The following is an 18,516-nucleotide window of genomic DNA, read 5'->3' on the forward strand; positions in this document are numbered from 1 at the left end:
GTACGCGACTGCTTCGGACATCAAACAGCACGTGATCGCGCTCGGGCCGGACAAAAATGAAGGGTGCGGAATTCGAGCGTTTCATCGAGTCGTTGTTAAACGTAGCCGGCCGGCCGGCAGCAAAGACGAAAGTTGAGCAAAAGCTGTCTGAAATGAATTTATTTGGTTTTCCTTCAAATGACGAGAGAACATTTCTTGAAATCAAGTCAAGGTAAAATGGTGTTGAAAAGCCATTTCAACATAAATAGAAAGAATAAAGCGCATTTGATTTCTCACGCCTGAAGCAGTTTGAGAAAGCTACTCATTTGAGTAGGTATCTACGAGCTTAACTTGCTGCAAAGTTTGGTTGGAAGCCGACAAGAGGTTTAGTCGTGTCGCCGTGACGACATTTGTTGAAAAACATTTTGTCAATGGATGACAAAAAGGCACAGAAAAGAAACCTGACACACATTTCTCAGACGGCTTTGAAAATGAATGTCTCCAATTTTAGTCTTCTTTCCTGACCTGTCACACACATGATATATATATCTTCTACACAATATGTATACGCACGCACACACATTTCTATTTGTATAGTGATGATGAAATAAAGTGTTTTCCAAGTGGGACAGTCAACACGTCACGTGTGGGCGCACGTCAGGTGACTGGTTTTTTTTTTTGGTCGGAGTGTTTAAGGCGGCCGGCGGGCCAGCCGGCCGGGAGTGCGGATCATATCAATTCTTCTAAGAGCACGCGTGTTGCCGAGTGTCGCGCGCAGATTATCAACGTGACGAAACGCCAAGACGTGGAGTCATAAATAAAGAGGTAGGAGAAAACGTCTTCCCCCCCGTCTTCATCGCGTCGCCGCGCGGAGGTCATTTGACACGGCAGCCAATCGGTGCTCATTCGTTTTGATTGGCGGCTGTGAGGAATGAATGGAAGCTGAAGGCAAACCAAGAGAAATAAATAAGAATAATAATGCACTCTGTTTTTCATGGCAAATGATCAAAATCCCAGCCCACGCCCGCCCATTCAAATGGATCCGTCCGTCCGTCTCGGATCGAGCTGCCTGAACTCTTTGGTCACAATGTGTCTAGGTGGAGGTCCTCTGGAATTCAGTCTGAAAAGACAACTTTGAGTCAAAATGACAATCTTGAATTTGAGACTTTTGGAAAAAAAAAAAAGCGGTCATTTTTCAGACTCTCTTGCCAGCCTGTTGTTTTGTTTCCATTTCAGGCATGGCTCGGTCAACGACATTTTCAGCAGTAAAAACTTGACTTCATTTGATCTTTTCATGTCGAACAAATATCTTCCAAGAGGCCTTTTGCCAACTGAAAATGACAACCAGTCGCGGCTCTTCTGAGTTTGGTCATGTGACGTTCGCGAGCTGAGCCGTAAAAAAAAAAAAAAAAAAAGTCGCACACCTTGACTGCGGGCGGGCGAGAGAGACGCCGGCCGGCCGGCCGTTACGGGGTGGCAGCGGGTGAACTTTTCAGGCTGCCGAGGGCCGCGTGGATACGAAAGTGCAGACGGGACTCCATGGAGTAGTCCTTGTAGTTGCTCCTGTTGCCGCGACGACAAAAAAAACATGTCAGATGTGTGTGTGTGTGTGTGCGAGTGTGAGGACTTACTTGGCATTTTCCATGAAGGCGGCAGCCTTGGCATCGTCGCCCTGCTGTCGGTAGAGGAGGGCCAGCTCGTACAACGTGAAGGGCACCAGGTAGTGATCATAGCGGATGCGATTTTCACTACAAAAAAATAATAATAAAATAATATATATAGATATATATATATATATTTAAAAAAAAAAACGATTTTGCATACTATAAACCAGACCGATAACGTCATCAAATAGAATATAAACACTCAATTTATTGTGCCGCTCCTTCGGTTGTGCCAGTCTCGGCCACCGGGGGGGGGGCGGTATAACACAGTCAAGCGGCCACGTTTGTACCTGGACAGGACGTGAGTGAAGCAGAGCTCGGCCTGCAACAGGCGTCCGGCGTGCTTGAGACAAAGACCCTTCAACATCTGCACCAGACAAGTGTCGTCCACGTGGAACTCGGACGGCTCTGGCGAGCGAGCGAGCGAGCCGGCGGTGAAAGACAGAAGAAGAGGAAGGGGCGGAGGGTCGCCGCGCCACGTGACTCACGGGGGTCGTGTCGAAGCTGCTCCTCGGCCGCCTCGATGGTCACCAGCAGCGCCTCGCTGCAGTCGGCTCGCTTGGCTACGACGGTGAAGCCGCTCCAAACGTACATCATTTCCTGCTCGGTCACAAATGGACGGCTGTTGACGGACGTGCCTGCGTGGGTGCGTGAGTTCGTGCGTGCGTGCGTGAGCTGGCCTACCAGAGCAGGAAGCACCAGCGGCACCGGGACCAGGCCGGCCTTGTAGCGGCGAGATTTCCTGACGGCAAACTTCTCGGTGGGGATGGACTTTCCCGCCAGCCGCTGCTTGAGCCCCTCCACTTGCCTGCACGCGCCGACAGAAGCAGAAAATAGTCGCAAGCCTTTGAGGCCACCTGCAGTTCCACGCACCTGAAGAGCTCCACCACGTCTTCGCCCGTCTTCTTCGCCTCCTCCTCCGACATCATGCTGAGGATGGCGGCCTTCTGGTAGACGTAGATGGCCTGCGGGAGAAGCGGCGAGGCTCAGCGGCGTTTGGCAGCCGGCTCGGCTCGGCGCGGCCGGCTCGGCGCTCACCTTGGACCAGCGGCTCTCGCGACACAGCAGCTGGGCGTAGCGGTACGCCTGCGGCCAATCCTGCTGGTAGGTGTGCGTCCACATGAGCTCCCAGTAGCACAGGTGGTGGATCTGCTTCCACTCCTGCTGGCTGCTCACACACTCCCGGTAGCCCGAGCAGGCCTTTTCAAAATGTCCTCGCAGCGCGGCCAGCCGGGCCGAGTAGAACTGAATGATGGCGCCCTGCCGGAAGAAAATGAGCCAAGGCGGCTGACGACAAAGTACCGGGAGAGGGCGAGGTCTTACTTTGGGATACTTGAGAAGGTACGGCTCCAGCAGAGCTTCGGCTTCCGCCACGTTTCCTTCGCCGCTTCCTGCGCACACCCACAAAACGAGACACGAGAATTTTTGCTTGAAATTCAAATTAAAAAAAAAAAAAAAAAAAGAATCATCCTAATTATTTAAAAAAATAATAATGTCACCATGAAGACAAACCACATTGAATACAAATAAATAAATAAATAAATAAATAAATAAATAAATAAATAAAATGAATAATAATTTCTTTTGAATGAAAATAATACAAATCAAAAAAAAACCCTCAAATGTCACGATTAAGACAGACGCACCCAGCACCAGGGAGACGTAGGTGTGGTAGAAGAGCAGCGTCAGCGTGCACAAGATGGAGCGCAGCGTGGAGCCGCACGTTCCCTCTCGCAGCTGGGACAGGCCGAACTCCTGCCGGACGGCCGCCGCGGTTGGCTCTCGTCAAGCGGGAGGACGCCAACGATAACCACGGCGGCGACTTACCCTGTTCCCGGAGAAGCCGATGAACTCCAGCAGCCTCAGGATCCGCTGCGGGAGCAGGGACAGCATCTGCGGGGGAGCCGCGCCGCGCCACGCACGTCGTCAGCCAGCGCTCCAAAGCGTCATCATCATTCAAAAAGTGGCATCGCGCACCAAGTTGAAGGAGCCGATGCCCAACTTGACCCCGCCCTCAAACTGCCGGTGCAAGTCCGACTGGCTGTCCGTGTGGTTTGCCGCGTTCAGCACGTTGTGACAATCCCTGAAACAAAAGAAGAATAGAAAGGGTGAGGTCAGATGGTTGATCCAGCTAAGAAGGAGGAGGAGGAGGCCGGACTGACTTGTAGATGAGATAGCTGCTTCGGATTTTGATACCCCCCTTGATGAAGCTGATCATGTTCTCGTCCTGCACAAAGGTCAGCGTGGCTTTCTGGAGCAAGCACTCGGCGTAGCACAGCTCGGCGTGCATCTCCTCTGAGGACGCAAAGGCGTGGGTCTCACTCGGCGAGGGAGGGAAGGAGGGAAGGGGGGAGGGAGGGGTGGGGGCGGGACGTACCTTCCTGCAGGTTGGACTGCCTGTTGATGAGACCGGAGAGCGATCCCACCACCGAGTTCTTCTTGCGAAACCTGCGGGAGGGAGAAACGCCGACGAGGGTCACAAAGCCTTTTTGCGCGGCGCTCGCCTGGTACCTCTGACAGGTGTGCAAGGCCTCCTTGATGGTGGCCATGGCCATCTGGATGTCCCTGTGCTCAAAGGTCATGGCGGCTTGCATCACCAAGATGCTGCTGTAACCCAAAGCGTGGTACATGCTGTCGCGCCACCTACGCACACCGTTGCAGCCGTTGGAGAGAGGAGAGCGTCGCATCCGGCCCGGACAGCGCACGCGCACCCTTACCATGGCTTCAGCAGGTCCAGGGCCTCGGAGAACTTGTTGTTGAGGACCAGGTTGAGGGCGCATTGAGTCTCCTGAATGGCCGATTGCAGGTCCATGTGACACGCGCTGTACGTGCGAGCGGAGGAAGTGAAAAGCGTGCACAGGAAGTGGCGGCGGCGGCGGCTCATGGATGGCGTGACTCACGTGGGAATGCGCTCGTAGGCATCCTCAAAACGTTCCTGACAAACACACACGAGAGGTCATGAGGAGGACATCGCCGTGGCGACGGACAGACTAACACTTTCATCCGCAACTCTGCTGTTGCGTAAGGCAAACCTGAAGGAGGAACCGAAGAAGGCCCTTTCAAAACAACAACAGGACCTCAAGAAACGCCTTGAGGAACACCTGAATAACCCAAAGAAGCGTGAGGAACTTTTGGTGCACATTTGAAACACTCGGGGACAAAACACCCGAAGAACAACAATAAGGAAGGCCATTCGAGAAGTCCCAAACAATGCAAGACCCAAAGTAGCAGGAGCCAGAGAGACAAGAACCTGACGACTTAAGCAACGAGTAGGAAGGAGAACAGATGCTCCTTTCACACTTTTGCTGGCGTCTGCCACATTGCCAACATTCCAGACAACCTCAGCACATCTTCAACAATGGACGTTCACACCGGTGCAAAGATGCCGGGCGGAGTTGCTGCTTGCCACTTCCTCGCCCTGTCCACTGGCGAGGACGGCGTCAGGTTACCGGAGGGAAGGGTAAAAAAAAAAAAGGAAAAGAGACAGAGAGAGAGAGAGCGTCACCGCAGAGGCCGAACTGGACCCAAGACCATAAGCTAGCTCACCGCTCGGAAGCTGGCTGAGAAGGTTCGTTTCTCCAAAAGCCCCTCCAGTATTGGGAGGTGCCGCCCGCCAAAGAAACTAATATGCCTGCCTGCCACGTTTGAGCGGCTCGCCGCTGGGCTGGAGTAGAAAAGAGGCTGTAACGTCTCTCACCTCGTCGTCGGCGCGGGCCGCGTCCTCCATCACGTCCGTCTCTCGACACGTCGCTCGCGCTTGTGGGCCGGTCCGTCGTTGCGGGGCCACTTACTTCCGGGTTACGTCACAGGCGGCTGCGCCTCCGCCTCCGCCTGACACTTCCTTCGCTGCAGGACATCTGCGGTGACATTAGCCTTCAAAACGCAACCAAGTTTTTTATGTTTTTGTTTTTTAACCTAAAAAATTCGACCCCAGTACAATATATATATATATATATATATATATATATATATATATATATATATATATATATATATATATATATATATATATATATATATATATATAAATTAAGTTGTATTGTAATTTACTATGGATAAAAATGGCAACCCTTGTTTCATGTCCATTTTAAATAATCTAAAGCAGCTGATCAGAATTGATTCGGACATTTTCCAAAGTTTTCTAACTCGTGTGACTGAGTGAGTGGCTGAAACATATACAGTTTGATATGTGGACTAGGCTGCAAACGAAAAAAAGTCCCTTCCGTTTGATTGAAGAGCGCATGGAAGAAGGTTGGATAGAAAAATGACACCTGTCGTTTGGCCAAAAAGAAAAGTCTTCAATTTGATGGAAAAGCGCATGCAAGAAAGTTTGAAACAAAAATCCCACCTGTCTAGGCAAAAAAAGGAAAAAAGTCTCAATTTGATGGAAGAGAGCATGCACGAAAGTTGGATAGAAAAATGCCACCTGTCTGATTGCAAAGCGCTTGCAAGAAAGTTTCTTCCATGGCGGCGGCGGCGTGCCATTCAATCTTTTCCGGCGGCGGCGGCGGCGGCAGATTCAATGTCTGCTCGTTTTCTCCATCTGTTGAAATGTCCCGCAATGCATCGCCCTATTGGTCCACCAGATGACGCCCTTGACATCAAACACCACCTCCACCATGTGGCATGAAGCCTTTATTCCAATTGACAGCAAGGCAATTCAGGCAATCCCTTCGCACAACTGCACCGCCTTCAAATGCAAGCCATCCCTCGCAATGGTGCGTTTGTTGAAGGCAAATGCAAAAAACGACACCATCCAATGGACCCAATCACGAATGCTGCGTTCGTTGAAAGCAAATGCAAGCAAAAGTCACACCATCCAATTTACCTTGACGCGCCCGAACAAAACGTTTGGCAACCTCCCTCCCCGATGCTAAAAGTTGAGTGACATCATCCATTGTCAATCACATCAGAAACCTTATGATAACTTGAGTAGTAAGCATGTTAATAAATGGAGTCAAGCAGAAAAAAAAAGTTTGACCATGCAATTAGTTCATTCACCCAATCGCGTTGTCCACCTTCCGGAGCGTTTGCCAACCCCCCCCCCCTTCCTCTACACGCTAAGATGATCGCATCCGATCTTCCCATCTATCTGGAAAAAAAAATCATGCTTGAATTATCTGTTATCGTTCGTCCAGCGGTGACATCGGTATCGGCACGCAAGCGGATTAAAAACAAACAGATTGATTTGATTTTCGCCACCCAATCCTTTCTCGTTTATTTGCGAGGTATGATGTCATCGGAAGCATCTTTGAAGCCCTTTGCAATGGAAACGTCTGGAATGACACCACCATCAGGACGGAACGTGCTTTTCTCGCCGGCTTGCTTGAGCCTTCAAACGGTTCGAGTGTCACTTTGCGATCGGGCCAGCACCGCCGCCGCTTTGCTGCATCAGAGGTCAAAGTTGAAGCGTTCCAACCACCTGCATCATCTTCATGACTGCTGTTGGATTGCAAACATCCACTCTCACGGGTGTCATTACGGAATGCGTCCGGGAGGGATCGTTACACGTGCGCGCACAATTTGTTGGCTTTATATGTTGATGTAAATGAGAACTTTGGAGCCCGCCACTGTTTTGCAATTGCCTTCAAGTGACAACTGTCTCTCTGGGCCGCTGATAGATGCATGGCGAGCAGTTTGATGCACACTTGCAACAAACATTTTGAGACGTTGAACACAGCGCCGGTTTCCTCATAACCGACATAGGCACACTACAAATCACCAGGCGAGCCATCAATAGCTTTATTTTCATTCCATCTGTTTTAGGCTCAATGTCTGCGATTTTCGAGTTTCCTCATAACCGACATAAGCACGCTAGAAATCACCAGGCGAGCCATCAATAGCGTTTTATGCTCGTTTCAACATTTCAAACGGGCTTTTGTGCTTAGTGTGCTACAATTTATTAGCGGGCTTTGGGATGACGACCCCTGTGTGGGCAAACTCGCAAAAGACTAAAACTCTTGTGTCTTTTTTTTGCCTGCATGTCTGTTGAATGTATGTTGCCGGCCGGGGTCGTGCCTCAGGTCAAGCACAGGCCTATTTGTGCTGAGCCAAAGTGCGTCGTCGCGGAAACGTATAGGCACGACGGAAGATAGAATGGCCAGTTAGTTGTCCGTGACAAGAAAAGAACCGAGTCGGGTCCATATTAGGGCCGTCGCCAAGACAAAGGAGTCTCAAAACGTAGCTATTATTTAGAGCGATGAGATCATGAGTCTCGCCTCGTCTGGCAGACAAGAGGACTTTTGACATGGTGTCTGTGGGGCGTGAGAATTTGGAATAAAATCTTTTTCCAAACAGCCATGTGTCACTGAAGCTTTTTCTTCTGGAAAAGCCAGCCAGCCATTTTTCCCCAAGTGTTTTGTGAAGACCAGCGTAGCCACAAAGACAATTCCCCACACTCTACTCGTTTTGAAAAGCCCCAAAAGTCCTTTTGTGGACGTATTCCTCCAGAAAAGGCCAATATTGCTCTCTTCCACCATCTCCCCTGGCCTGGCCTGGAACAAAGCGGCTGAGAATGCACACGAGGCGTCGGGTTCCATTCCCGCCTTCCATTGTGGACATGGGTGGTATTGCGCTCGTCACTTGCCACGGCTAAGAATGGAAGCGATGACTTGGTCAACCTTGAAACAAAACCTTCAAAAAAGACTTGCTTTTGTTGTTTTTTTTCTTTTTGCAACTACATTCAATGAAACTGTGCTTGGCCAATGGACGGCGCATATCTCAAAGCCTCTTTCAACAAAAATTTCCTTCACTCATTGCTTTTGCCCACCAAGCACCCCAAAAAAAAAAAAGATTTGCAGATTTTGATATCATTCATAAAAGGCGCCCGCCCTCCATTTTGCAGGCAGGCTTGGACTATTCTATGTTTGGGGCGTCCCAAAAACCACCCTCCAGTTGACTTGTGTTTTGGTTGAGCCCAGCAGAAGGTAGATACAGTCAAGTCCCTCCCTCTGCAGCAGGAGCGACCGCGGGGCTCCAGGGAAAAGACCCTAACCCCAAACAGAGGATGAGAGCAGCCCTTGATTGAAAGATGGCAGGCTGGCGCATTCATTCCGGGTTCCTGTACAACGTACTGCAGAGACCACAAGTGGGGGGGGGGGGAATAAAAATGCTCACCAGAAAAAAGCCAGACAAACGTGGCTGTTTATGTTCAAGCGCGCGTGACGTACAACGGAAACAGAGTGCGGCTGAGGTGAATAAATACAAACGTCCCATCATCTTGTTTGACTTGGAGTTTCCATGGGAATCGTGCGGACGTGGGTGGCTCCCATCCGCCAGATGCTAATCCGCTGCCGAGAAGATCAAAAGGATGGTCAGACGCACGGCGGCGAAGAGGCACCCGCACATCAAGCCCGGAACAAACCCGAAGGCGCGTGGCATCCGTGGTCCTTCTCGCCTCCCGCCGCCTTTTCCTTCTTCTGGCAGCGCTGCTGCGCCTCCTCGCGTTCCTTCTCCTCCAGCAGCGAGCGCAGGAAGGCGGCGCTCACAACCTCCTCGCCCTCGCCGAGGAGGAAGGCGTTCTTGAAGCGGTTGTACAACATGGCCGCCTTGTCCATGATGTCCTGGTTGGCGCGGTAGAAGCGCATCTGCGGCGACAGAGACGTATTTGAGTGATTGCGTCTCGAGGCCGCAAGATGGCGGCAGAGCGATCAAAAAAGACACACGCTTACCTTCCTGAGGGTGGAGATGAGCTCGCTGTGTCTGTGGACGTGCTGTGACGTTACGTAGACGCCGCTGAGCTGATCCAACGCCGCCAGACACTTGGCAACATCCTAAGCGGGGGACAAAAAAAAAAAAAAAAGAAGCTCAGCCAGGTGCACGTGCGCGCGCGCACACACACACGAGCCCGCTGTTTGAGTTTTTTCGGGCGGTCCTACCGGGTTGTCGCTTTTGAGCGAGATGCGGATGTCTCCGTGGATTCTGTGCAGGGTGGAATCGGTGGGCGTCAAGTTGACGTTGTTCTTGTGCTGCTGGTGATTGTCGTGCAGGTTGGCTTTGCGGCTCCTGCCGCTACTTTGCTGCTTGTCATTGCTTTGCCTCTTGCCCGCCTTTGCGACGGCGTCGTCTTTTCCGTCGCCGCGCTCGCTGGCGGCGGCGGCTTTCTCGTCGTCCGTCAAGACTCGTTGCGGCTTCCTCTCCTCCTCGCCGCTTTGGTCCGCCGTCCTCTCGTTGTTTGCGGCGGTGGCCGCCGCCGCCGCCTTCTCCTCCTCCTCCGGCGGCGGCGCCGCCAGCGTGGCTCCCCCCATCATGGTCTTCACCTGAACCTTGGTGGTTGCTTTCACGATTTTGCCAATCAATTTCTTGGCATCTTTCTTCTGGAGCTCGTCCTCCGACGGCGGGCGACTGTCTTTGACTTTGCCGTGGCTTTGTTTGGCCGGCGTGTTTGTATTTTCCGCCACGGGTGGACTCGCCGTGGCGGGCGGCTGCGTGGTCTTCTTCTTTCTGGCGTTGGATTCTTTGAGCGTGTGGCCCCGCGGCCGCTTGGCCTTGGCTCTGATGGCGGCCTTCCTGTCAGAACAAAGAGCAAAGGGGTCAGAGGCGGCGACGAGCCGGGCCCGGCCGGACGTGTGCGCTCACGTGAAGCTCTTGGTGCCGGCGTCCCTGCGCTTGGTGCCCCTGTTGGCCTTGAGCAGACCTCGCAACGACTTGAGGACGCTCTCCCGCTTGGCCGCCAGCCGCCGGCGCCGCTGCTGCGGACATACGCGTGCGTCTGTCAGCTCGACTCAAGCAAGACGCAGAGAAGCAGCGCGAGGAGCCTCACCTCTTCTTCCGCGGCGTCGCTTTGGTCCATGGCCGCTTTCCTCGACCTCCTCTTCTTCTCTCCTCTGGTCTCCTGGTCAATCCTGGGCTCGCTCTGGTTTTTGCAGCTCTCTCGATGGGCTCTCTCGCGGCCGTCTCGCCGGGCGTCGGCTCTGGTCGTCTTTCCGCGTCGCTCCTCGGGCGGCCTCCTTTTCCCCGCCGCCGCCAGCGCCGTGACCTCGGGCTTGCCTTCCTGGTGTCCTAGGTGCTTGCTGAGGTCTTTTTCAACTAGTCTTCTCTGCCTCTTCCCTCCTCCCGGGCCGGGCGTGGACTCCTCCGCCGGCAACTCCGGCTTTTCTTTCTGGCCTCCCTTCTCCTTTTGTCCTTCTTTTGGTTTTCTCTTCTCTCCTCGGCCGGACTCCTCGGCGGTCCCCTTTGTCTTAGCTTCCTGGCCTCCCGCCTGCTTGTTGTCATCCTTTTGGCCTTCTTTGAGTCTCACTGTGGACTCCTGTGTGGTCCTCGCTTCCTTTCCTGGCGTCTGCTTGGCCACATCGTTTGGGCCTTCTTTTGTCTTTGCCTTCTCTCCTGGGCAAAGCGCGGAGTCCTCTGCGCTCAGCTTTTTCTTTCCTTCCGGGCCTCCCGCCGGCTTGTTCTCCTCCTCCTCCTCGTCTCCTTTTGTCTTCATCTTGCCTTCTGGGCTCAACGTGGACTCCTCCGTCGTGGTCCTCTTGGTCTTTCCTTCTTTGCCTCCCGTCTGCTTGCTCTCCTCTTTTTCGCCTTCTCCGAGGCGGGCTCTTGTCTCCTCTGTCCTCGCCTTTGTCTTTCCTTCCTTGCTCTCCTCCTTTTTCCCTTCTTTGGCCCTGGTCTGGTCCCCTTGGCTAGGCGTGGACTCGTCAGCGGTCACCTCGGTGTGCTTGGCCTCCTCCCGTTCTTTTCTTTTTGTCCTCCCATCTCGGCCAGGTACGGACTCCTCGGTCGTGGCCTTTCCTTGCTCGTCTGCCAACCGCTTGGTCTGGTCGCTTTGGTGGCCTTGTGGGCTGGTTGTTGACTCACCTGCGGTGCCTTGCGGTTTTCCTTCCTTGCCATCTGACTGCTCGGTCTCTTCCTTTCCCCCTTCTTTTGTCTTCTCGGCCGTCGCCTTTGTCTTTCCTTCCTCGTCTCCTAACTGCTCGGTCTCTTCTTTCTCGCCTTCTTCTGAGCAGAGCGGGGCGGAGTCCTCGGCCGTCGCCCTGATCTTCGCTTCCTCGTCTCCTGACGGCTTGTTCCCTTTCCTTTGGTTTGTTTGTGTCCCGTCTTGTTGGCTAGGTGCCGGATCACCCTGCGTCTTTGCTAGCCCGTCTCCTCCTCGCTTGGCCTCGTCCTTTCTGGCTTCTTTTGTCTTTGACTTCTGGCCTGGGCTAGGCGTCGTCTCGTGCGTGGTCAACACCGTCTTTCCTTCCTCACCTCCTATCTGCTTGGTGTCTTCCCTCGCTTTACGTTTTGTCTTCCCTTCTCGGCCGGACGCTTCCTCGGCCGTGGCCTCCGTTCTTGCGTCTGCGCTTGTCTTCTGCTTGGTCTCCTCCTTTCTCTTTCCTCCTCGGCGAGGTAGCGACTGCATGGCCTCTGTCTTTCCTTCCTGTTTGGCCTCCTCCTTTTTTCCTTCTTTGGCCTTTGCCTGGTCTCCTTGACTAGGCGACGTCTCCTCGGCGGCGGCCTCAATCTTTTCTTGCTTGGCGTCACCCCTTTTTCTCCGACTCTGTGTCGGCTCCTCCGCCGTGGGCTCCGTCTTCCCTTCTATGTCGCTCATCTGCTTGGTCTCCTCCTCTTCCCCGACTTTTTTCTTTCCTTCTCGGCTCGGTAGCGACTCCGTCTGTTCTAGCTCACCTTCCTGCCCGGTCTCCTTTCTCTTCCGCTTCCCTCCTCGGCTTAACGCGGACTCCTCGGTCGGCAGCTCGGCCTTTCCCTTCTCGGCTCCTTCCTGCTTTTCCCGGTCGACTCTCATTTTCTTCCCTCCTCCGCGCGCTGTCGACACCTCCGCCGTCATCTTTGTCCTTGCTTTCTCGCCTCCTTCCTGCTCCGCCTCCTCTTTTTTCTTCCTCTTGGCTCCTCGGCGGCCAGGTGTGGACTTCTCCATCTTAGCCTCCCGCTCATCGACGGGTTGGGCCCGATCGGCCATTTTGGGAGCAGCCGCTGCACCGCGGGAGTCGGCTGGTGTGTTTGCGCTGGCGGGAGATGGCAAGTCGTGTGTCCTTTTTGACGGCTCAACCTCAACCTGGCAAGACAAACAAAAACAGCCCACTATGGTTGACGGTTTCATTTTTGGGGTCTGCGCGGATGGCGACCACATCAAAAGAAAACGGAACAGCGAGCCATGAAGCCAAGAATTGATATTGTTTTTTTTTTTTTTTTTTACATTTTTTGAAACTTAAATACCTGGCTCTTCTCTATGCGGATTTTCCTCGGCCGTCCCGGCTTCCTCTTCACCACGGGCGGCGATGTCGGCGTCTGTGTCGAGACGGCGTCTCCTGGCGCCGAAGCGTCCTGTGCAGTTGCGAGGTCACGCGCCGGCGTCGACGGTCTGGCCGGCTCGCTGGCCGGCTTGTGAGCGTCCGGGGTCTTTGCGGGGATGCATTTGACCACGCAGGGCTTCAGTCGGAGCGTGCTAGCAGTCACATGCGCGCTGCTCGGCGCAGTCTGGCTTTCTTTGGCCTTGCGGGGATGAGGCAAAGGAGGCAACTTTTAATATAACTTTTATGCAACTCTTTCTCCCCCCCCCCATTCATTCAAATTTGAAGGCAGCCATGTGTGGCACACGGTGTTTTGAAATGTCATTTTCCACTACCAAGTCAATTGTGTCCAATTCTACTCAGAGTATGTCTGTGTTTTTTTTTTATGGCTGGTGAATTTTTGCTATTCGCATCAGTCACTTATCTGCAGAGAGAGTGAAGCCTCACTGGAATTCTTTTTTTTTTTTTTTTGGTAGATGCACATGCCAACCTGCAGTACGTCGCTCTTGGTTTCTGCCAGGACTTTCCTCGGCCGTCCCGGTCTCCGCCGCCATCCTTGTCTCCGTGGCGCCGATCCTGGCGTCTGTCCCGCCACGCCACCTTTGGTCATGGAGACTTCCTGTCGGGTTTGAGTATCTATTTTCTTTTCTTCCGGTTGCACTTGCGCGGATGACCTGGATGAAGATCTTCTCAGAGTTTTTGTCCCGCTGTCGGATGCGGTCACAGCGCCCGCCGGCTGGCTCAGGTGATCGTGCAGAGTCTTGGCCGGGACGCATTTGACCACACACTCCTTCAGGAGCAAGGTGCCGCTAGCGCGGCTAGTCGCCTCCGAAGATGTTTTCACAGAAGCGACGTTTGCATCGGCGCCTCCGGGCGAGCTTTCGACTGCGGCGGTTGTTGTTTTTGTGGCGGACGCCGGAATTGCGGCTGCGCAGGTTGTTTTCGAAGCGGCAACTGGTTTCGTAGGTGGACTTTTGGCTGCAAACTGAGACGAGCACAAGAAAAAAAGACAGAGAATTTGCAGTTGCTGTAATCATTTCATCTCTCGTTGACTTTCCAGGTTTGTTGACTTCAAGCGGAACAAACCACCTCAAATTTTCATGGTTGATTATTAGCAGCGACAGTTATGGCTGGATGATTTTGAAATATAATCCAATTGTGATTTTCACCCTTCAATATTGAAATTTAACCTGCAGCTATTTTTAATCAGGTGATCCTTTGAATGTTTTATTTGTTTTGCTCTGATGAAATGAACCCGGAACAAATGTAAAAAATGGTTGATTTTACTTCGATCGACTTGCAGATTTTTCAGCCTTTAACTCCGGAAAATTCCACCAAACAAATGTGGCCTGAAGCCAGGTCAGCAAATCATAAATTGTATCACAACAACGCAAACAAATGTGTGGCTTTATCACGTCGCTGGCCATTTCATTTTATACGAAAAAAAATGAAAAGCAAACAGACGTATGTTTAGTTGATGATGTGGCACGAAATTCAGAAACGTCGCTGCTAGCACTACTTCTACGGCTACCTCGGCCTTACTACAAAACCTAGAACACGGCTCGGCTGGCTCGGTCCTAGCGAGCCGCGGTCCTGCCTGTTTTCCAGTTCTCCCCGCCGCAGCGCACCAGATTCAAATCAGCTCATCAGCAATCTCCGTAAATTCTCGACTATGACGAACCTGATCGTTTCAATCAAGTGTTTTCAGTACAGCAGATTTGGTCAGAAATTCCCAATGAATTGACTATGACTATGAATTGCACAAAAGCAAAACTACATTTGTGTGTAGTTTTTTTTTCTCTCTCCACACTTGAACTTAGATTCCGTCGATTCGTTTCAATGATGGAGAGTGAAATTTGAGATGGTTCATTTTTATGTAAGCGAGGCCAGAAACAATGATAAACAATTCTCTCGCTACAGTAGCATGAGGAAATGATGATATCTTAGTTATGGCCAGAATTGATAATAGGTCACTGACTGTGGATTTCTTGCCAATTCCGGGTGTGTTCTGGATCTCCCACATGCCCTCGGAGAAGCCTTTAAGTCGAGTGCCGGTGCCGTACTTCAACTTATTCCCAGAGTATGGGACCAGGTTTTCCGGCAGGAGGTGACCTCTATTAAAAAAAAAACCAACAACATGAGTTTATTTGACAGAAACAGACTGCAGTTGATGTTGCACACAGGAATAGACGTTTACATACATCTGATGGGTCCCGAAAAAGAAGACACCAAGTCTCTTCTTGTGTGGCTCATCCAATTTACAGACCTGCCAAGAATGAACCAGATACAAAATGAAGTTTCCCAAAAAAAACAACCAAAATGCTCACCATAAAGATTTGAATTTTCCACCCAGTGTGAAGAACATAAATTGGAGTATTTGAATGAGACTTTTTGTGTCAGAGTATTTGATGCATACAAGTTGTTACTATTTTGGAGGGTTTTGGGGTTAACGTTGAGAGCTGAATGTGTCACTCCACGTGTGTAGTGTTTTTCTTCTTTTTGTGTCCTTGTGTGTGTGTGTGCGTGCGTTTACCCTGGCAGGCCAGTGAGGGTAGCCCTTCATTTTGGCGAACACGAGGTCGCCTGGTTTAAACTGCTGTTTTCCCGGCATTATGCAGCGTCAAAACTGTCCTGTGCAATTCAAATCCACAGAAAGGAAGGGAGAGCAAACAAAAACGTCATGTTTCTGTTCATTCCCTTACTTATACACACACACGATGTAGCCACCAATACTGTCGTGCCACATGCCGTTTCGGTATCAAACTGAACGAAATACACCAAATGGGATTCGAGCGGTATCTCACACGTGCTTCGTGGTCGATTAAACGGAAACAGAATAAACGTGAAACTGCGCGTCATTAGCAACAAGCTAGGTTAGATTGTTTACAAGCATGCTAGCGATGTGATGCTAACAGGGAGCCCTTCGGCTCTCTGGAGAACTTGAGCGTTAACTCGACGCCGCGTTTGGTCGTCGGACGCGTGGGAAGACAAACGAAGGCTTTACTTACCCAGTAATTAGAATAAGTCTGACAATTATCACCGCGGAAGGAAAATGCTTCCGCGCCACCGGAAGCTTACTGGTTACTACGTTACCTGTCACGTGACTGAAGCGGACCGACCTGCCCGGGTCACGTGATACGCGGCGCGGTAAATTCATTTCCGGCTTCACCTTACCGCGTTCAGGGGTCAAAGTTGAACGTGCCTTTGGAAAGTAATAAATGCTGCGAGGTCTCATTTCAAAATGTTTCATTTAATATGAAATTCGTGTTAATAACAAATGTTTCATTGAACTCAAGCTGGTGTTCCATTTCAGAGTTTCTGCCTCTCTTAAATTCCTTTAGTCCAGACTGGAAAGTTTGTTTTGACTTGATTCTCACTCAGACGGCATATACAATCATAAACAACGAGGTGGGAGATCGAAAACCTCAAACAAGGCATAATATGACTCTTCACGTATAATTCCCGTCATTCTACGCCATAATTATTTGAAAATAACTGACAACATAGAAATACATTTATAAAAATCAATATTGGCCGTTTGGTATCGACGCGATACCGATCCTCACATTGGTATCGATTATATCGATATACGAATGGATCTGCACAGCTCTAGTCATCGTCAATCGCTTTGACAAAAATAAGCAGTAGAAAGCACAGCTGCATGTTTTTAAATGTTGGGAGTAACAAAACATTGTGTGCTGAGCACTCATTTACAGAGCAATCTTTCCAGGAATCACAAAATCAAATTGTCTTTCAATCACTGCCACTGTCGCTGTCATCTACTTCTTCTTCCTCCTCCTCCTTTTTCGGCAGCTCCTCGACAAGTCCCGAGAAAAAGTCGCTTTCTCCCATAGCTTTCTTGGAAAGCGATTTCAGGCGTCCGTCCTTTTTCTTCCTCTTCCGGTACTCGTTGACGGTGGTGGTGGCTAAAGAGGTGATGTCCCAAAACTTGATGAGCTGGTCGTGGGCGCAGCTGAGCAGGAAGCGAGAGTCCCAGCTTTTAGCGAGCTCCTCGATAGGTTCGCCAACGTGCTGCCCGATGCAGCCTATGACGCGGTTCGGGAAGATGTTGATGGCTCTGATGGGCAGAAAAGTTACAAAGATACCGCAGCGGCCACACAAATACAAAAAAAAAAAAAAAATGAAAAAGAGGTAAAAACGTCACGGCTGCTATTAGTATGCTAATTTCCGTGAGCCCGTTCACGCCAATTTGCATGAGCATTTAGTTCGGTGACTCGGATGAGACGAGTTTCTACGGCTTGGTTGAACATTTTATATCTGTGTTGAAAATAAATCATGTCGAATGTTTCCATTTGCGTAAAGGCTTTCAACTGACCGGATATAGCCGTCAATGGAGGCAGCGCATACGATGTTATCGTTGACCGGGGCCATGCAGTCCACCGACTCGGCCCGTAGGGCGAAACGATCGCTGGTGGCGCCGAAGCCGTTCCAGTTGAAGATGTAGATGGTGCCTTGGCTAGAGCCGCAGACCACTTTCTTGCCTCGCTTCATCAGGGTCACAGAGGTCAGATCGCTGCTCTGGTACTCGGACAGTAAGTCAAAGCGCCGCCTCTTGATGTTGAAGACGCCCATGGTGCCGTCGCCACTTAACAGCAAAGGAGGTTAGCTAGCGCCAGTCTCCGAACGAGCCATCTAGCGCTCGTCTCAAATCTCACCTGGTTGTCAGCAGGATCTTTTTAGCCTCATCTACAGCCATGTCACTGATGTAGTCCTCATGGTGCTTCAAATCCATGATGGCCGAACCTTTCCTCATGTCCCACACCTTTTGGCAAAAAAAAAATAAAATGGATTTGTACAGTGAAATCGTTATCGCACGCAACTTCACAGGTTTGAGATTGTCCTGGGTTTTGTACCTGGTCTCAGGACCCCATTTTGAAGGTCTCAAGACAATGCTCCAAATGTTCAACCATGACATGATTTTGACATTTGATTTGATAGTCTTGTCAAGGACTCGACTTGTGCTCTCAAAAAGTCGACATAGCCTTGTCTTGTCTTGTCTCACACAACACTAGTTACTGCTTTGGTGTCAGAATGTTGAGAACCACTGCCGGCTGACCTTGAGCGTGCCTCCGTCGTCTCCAGTCGCCAGGATGTTGGAGTCTACCAGCAGCAGACTATTGATGGGAGCACCGTGCGCGCCCCGGATCCTGGTGACCAGCCGTCCTTGCTCCACGTCCAGTATGTGGACGGCCTTGTCCCTGGATACGCTGTAGAGCTTCTCGCCGTCCTCGGAGAAGCGCACCTGGCGGCAGGACTTGAGGTGATGTCCGGAGGACCACAGCTCGCGGTTCTCACCTTCCGTGCACGAGTAGGAGAAGGCGTACACGTCCCCGTCCACGTCCCCGCACACCAGCAGGTCTCGGCTCGGGTGGACGGCCACCGTGTTGGCGACCGCCTCAAGCTGGATGTCCTGCGGGGTGTCCAGGATCCTCGGCTCGGCCGACTCGTCTTCGTCGTCATCCGAAGTCAAAGCACCCGCTTCGATTTGGGAACTTGCGGGATCTGCATTTACGTCTATTTGTGACGTTGAAGGGGTTCCGGCAGCGTGTTCGGCGGAGGCTGCCATGTTGCGGCTTGTTTGCTTTTTTCTTCTTCTTGTGATGTGTACTGGGCTGGTAAATAAAAGG

At 51.4% G+C, this 18,516-nt stretch overlaps 3 protein-coding genes across 12 annotated transcripts; all 3 read right to left on the reverse strand.

Annotated features, from left to right (window-relative positions):
* Positions 1–124: 124 nt before the first annotated feature.
* ttc39b (tetratricopeptide repeat domain 39B) lies at positions 125–6,069 on the reverse strand. Of its 6 annotated transcripts, none has more exons than XM_085905220.1 (19): positions 5,992–6,059; positions 5,341–5,500; positions 4,544–4,578; positions 4,361–4,465; positions 4,155–4,286; positions 4,021–4,091; positions 3,806–3,938; positions 3,621–3,726; positions 3,471–3,536; positions 3,290–3,398; positions 2,967–3,034; positions 2,682–2,903; positions 2,517–2,608; positions 2,328–2,451; positions 2,132–2,243; positions 1,934–2,051; positions 1,611–1,727; positions 1,404–1,542; positions 126–1,099 (listed from the first exon to the last, which is right to left on the reverse strand). In XM_085905220.1, the coding sequence occupies exons 2-18, from the start codon at positions 5,368–5,370 to the stop codon at positions 1,446–1,448; spliced, it is 1,737 nt and encodes a 578-aa protein (XP_085761346.1). In that variant the 5' UTR covers positions 5,371–5,500; positions 5,992–6,059; the 3' UTR covers positions 126–1,099; positions 1,404–1,445. The 6 variants fall into 6 exon arrangements, 5 of the variants coding, with proteins under 5 accessions (XP_085761349.1, XP_085761346.1, XP_085761347.1 ...); XM_085905221.1 differs by having other exon boundaries at positions 4,544–4,675; XR_015064919.1 differs by lacking the exon at positions 1,934–2,051 and having other exon boundaries at positions 125–1,099; positions 5,992–6,062.
* Positions 6,070–7,169: 1,100 nt separating this feature from the next.
* psip1b (PC4 and SFRS1 interacting protein 1b) lies at positions 7,170–15,988 on the reverse strand. Of its 4 annotated transcripts, XR_015064334.1 has the most exons (13): positions 15,877–15,988; positions 15,402–15,499; positions 15,070–15,134; positions 14,847–14,982; positions 13,359–13,853; positions 12,795–13,070; positions 10,405–12,633; positions 10,221–10,333; positions 9,521–10,151; positions 9,314–9,415; positions 9,007–9,229; positions 8,813–8,932; positions 7,170–8,715 (listed from the first exon to the last, which is right to left on the reverse strand). XR_015064334.1 is itself a non-coding variant. In XM_085905116.1 (12 exons), exons 2-12 carry the CDS (start codon positions 15,477–15,479, stop codon positions 8,925–8,927), a joined length of 4,356 nt encoding a protein of 1,451 aa, XP_085761242.1. In that variant the 5' UTR covers positions 15,480–15,499; positions 15,877–15,988; the 3' UTR covers positions 7,170–8,924. The 4 variants fall into 4 exon arrangements, 3 of the variants coding, with proteins under 3 accessions (XP_085761242.1, XP_085761244.1, XP_085761246.1); XM_085905116.1 differs by having other exon boundaries at positions 7,170–8,932; XM_085905118.1 differs by having other exon boundaries at positions 7,170–8,932; positions 15,402–15,494; positions 15,877–15,923.
* A 120-nt stretch (positions 15,989–16,108) lies between these two features.
* On the reverse strand, positions 16,109–18,496 carry wdr55 (WD repeat domain 55). Of its 2 annotated transcripts, XM_085900627.1 has the most exons (5): positions 18,185–18,481; positions 17,946–18,131; positions 17,545–17,651; positions 17,205–17,474; positions 16,109–16,946 (listed from the first exon to the last, which is right to left on the reverse strand). In XM_085900627.1, the coding sequence occupies exons 1-5, from the start codon at positions 18,347–18,349 to the stop codon at positions 16,622–16,624; spliced, it is 1,053 nt and encodes a 350-aa protein (XP_085756753.1). In that variant the 5' UTR covers positions 18,350–18,481; the 3' UTR covers positions 16,109–16,621. The 2 variants fall into 2 exon arrangements, with proteins under 2 accessions (XP_085756753.1, XP_085756744.1); XM_085900618.1 differs by having other exon boundaries at positions 17,946–18,496.
* Positions 18,497–18,516: the final 20 nt, after the last annotated feature.

The sequence above is a fragment of the Syngnathus leptorhynchus genome, chromosome 2, assembly GCF_054491065.1.
Source record: "Syngnathus leptorhynchus isolate UIUO chromosome 2, UIUO_Slep, whole genome shotgun sequence".
In the NCBI taxonomy this organism is placed as follows: Eukaryota; Metazoa; Chordata; class Actinopteri; order Syngnathiformes; family Syngnathidae; genus Syngnathus; species Syngnathus leptorhynchus.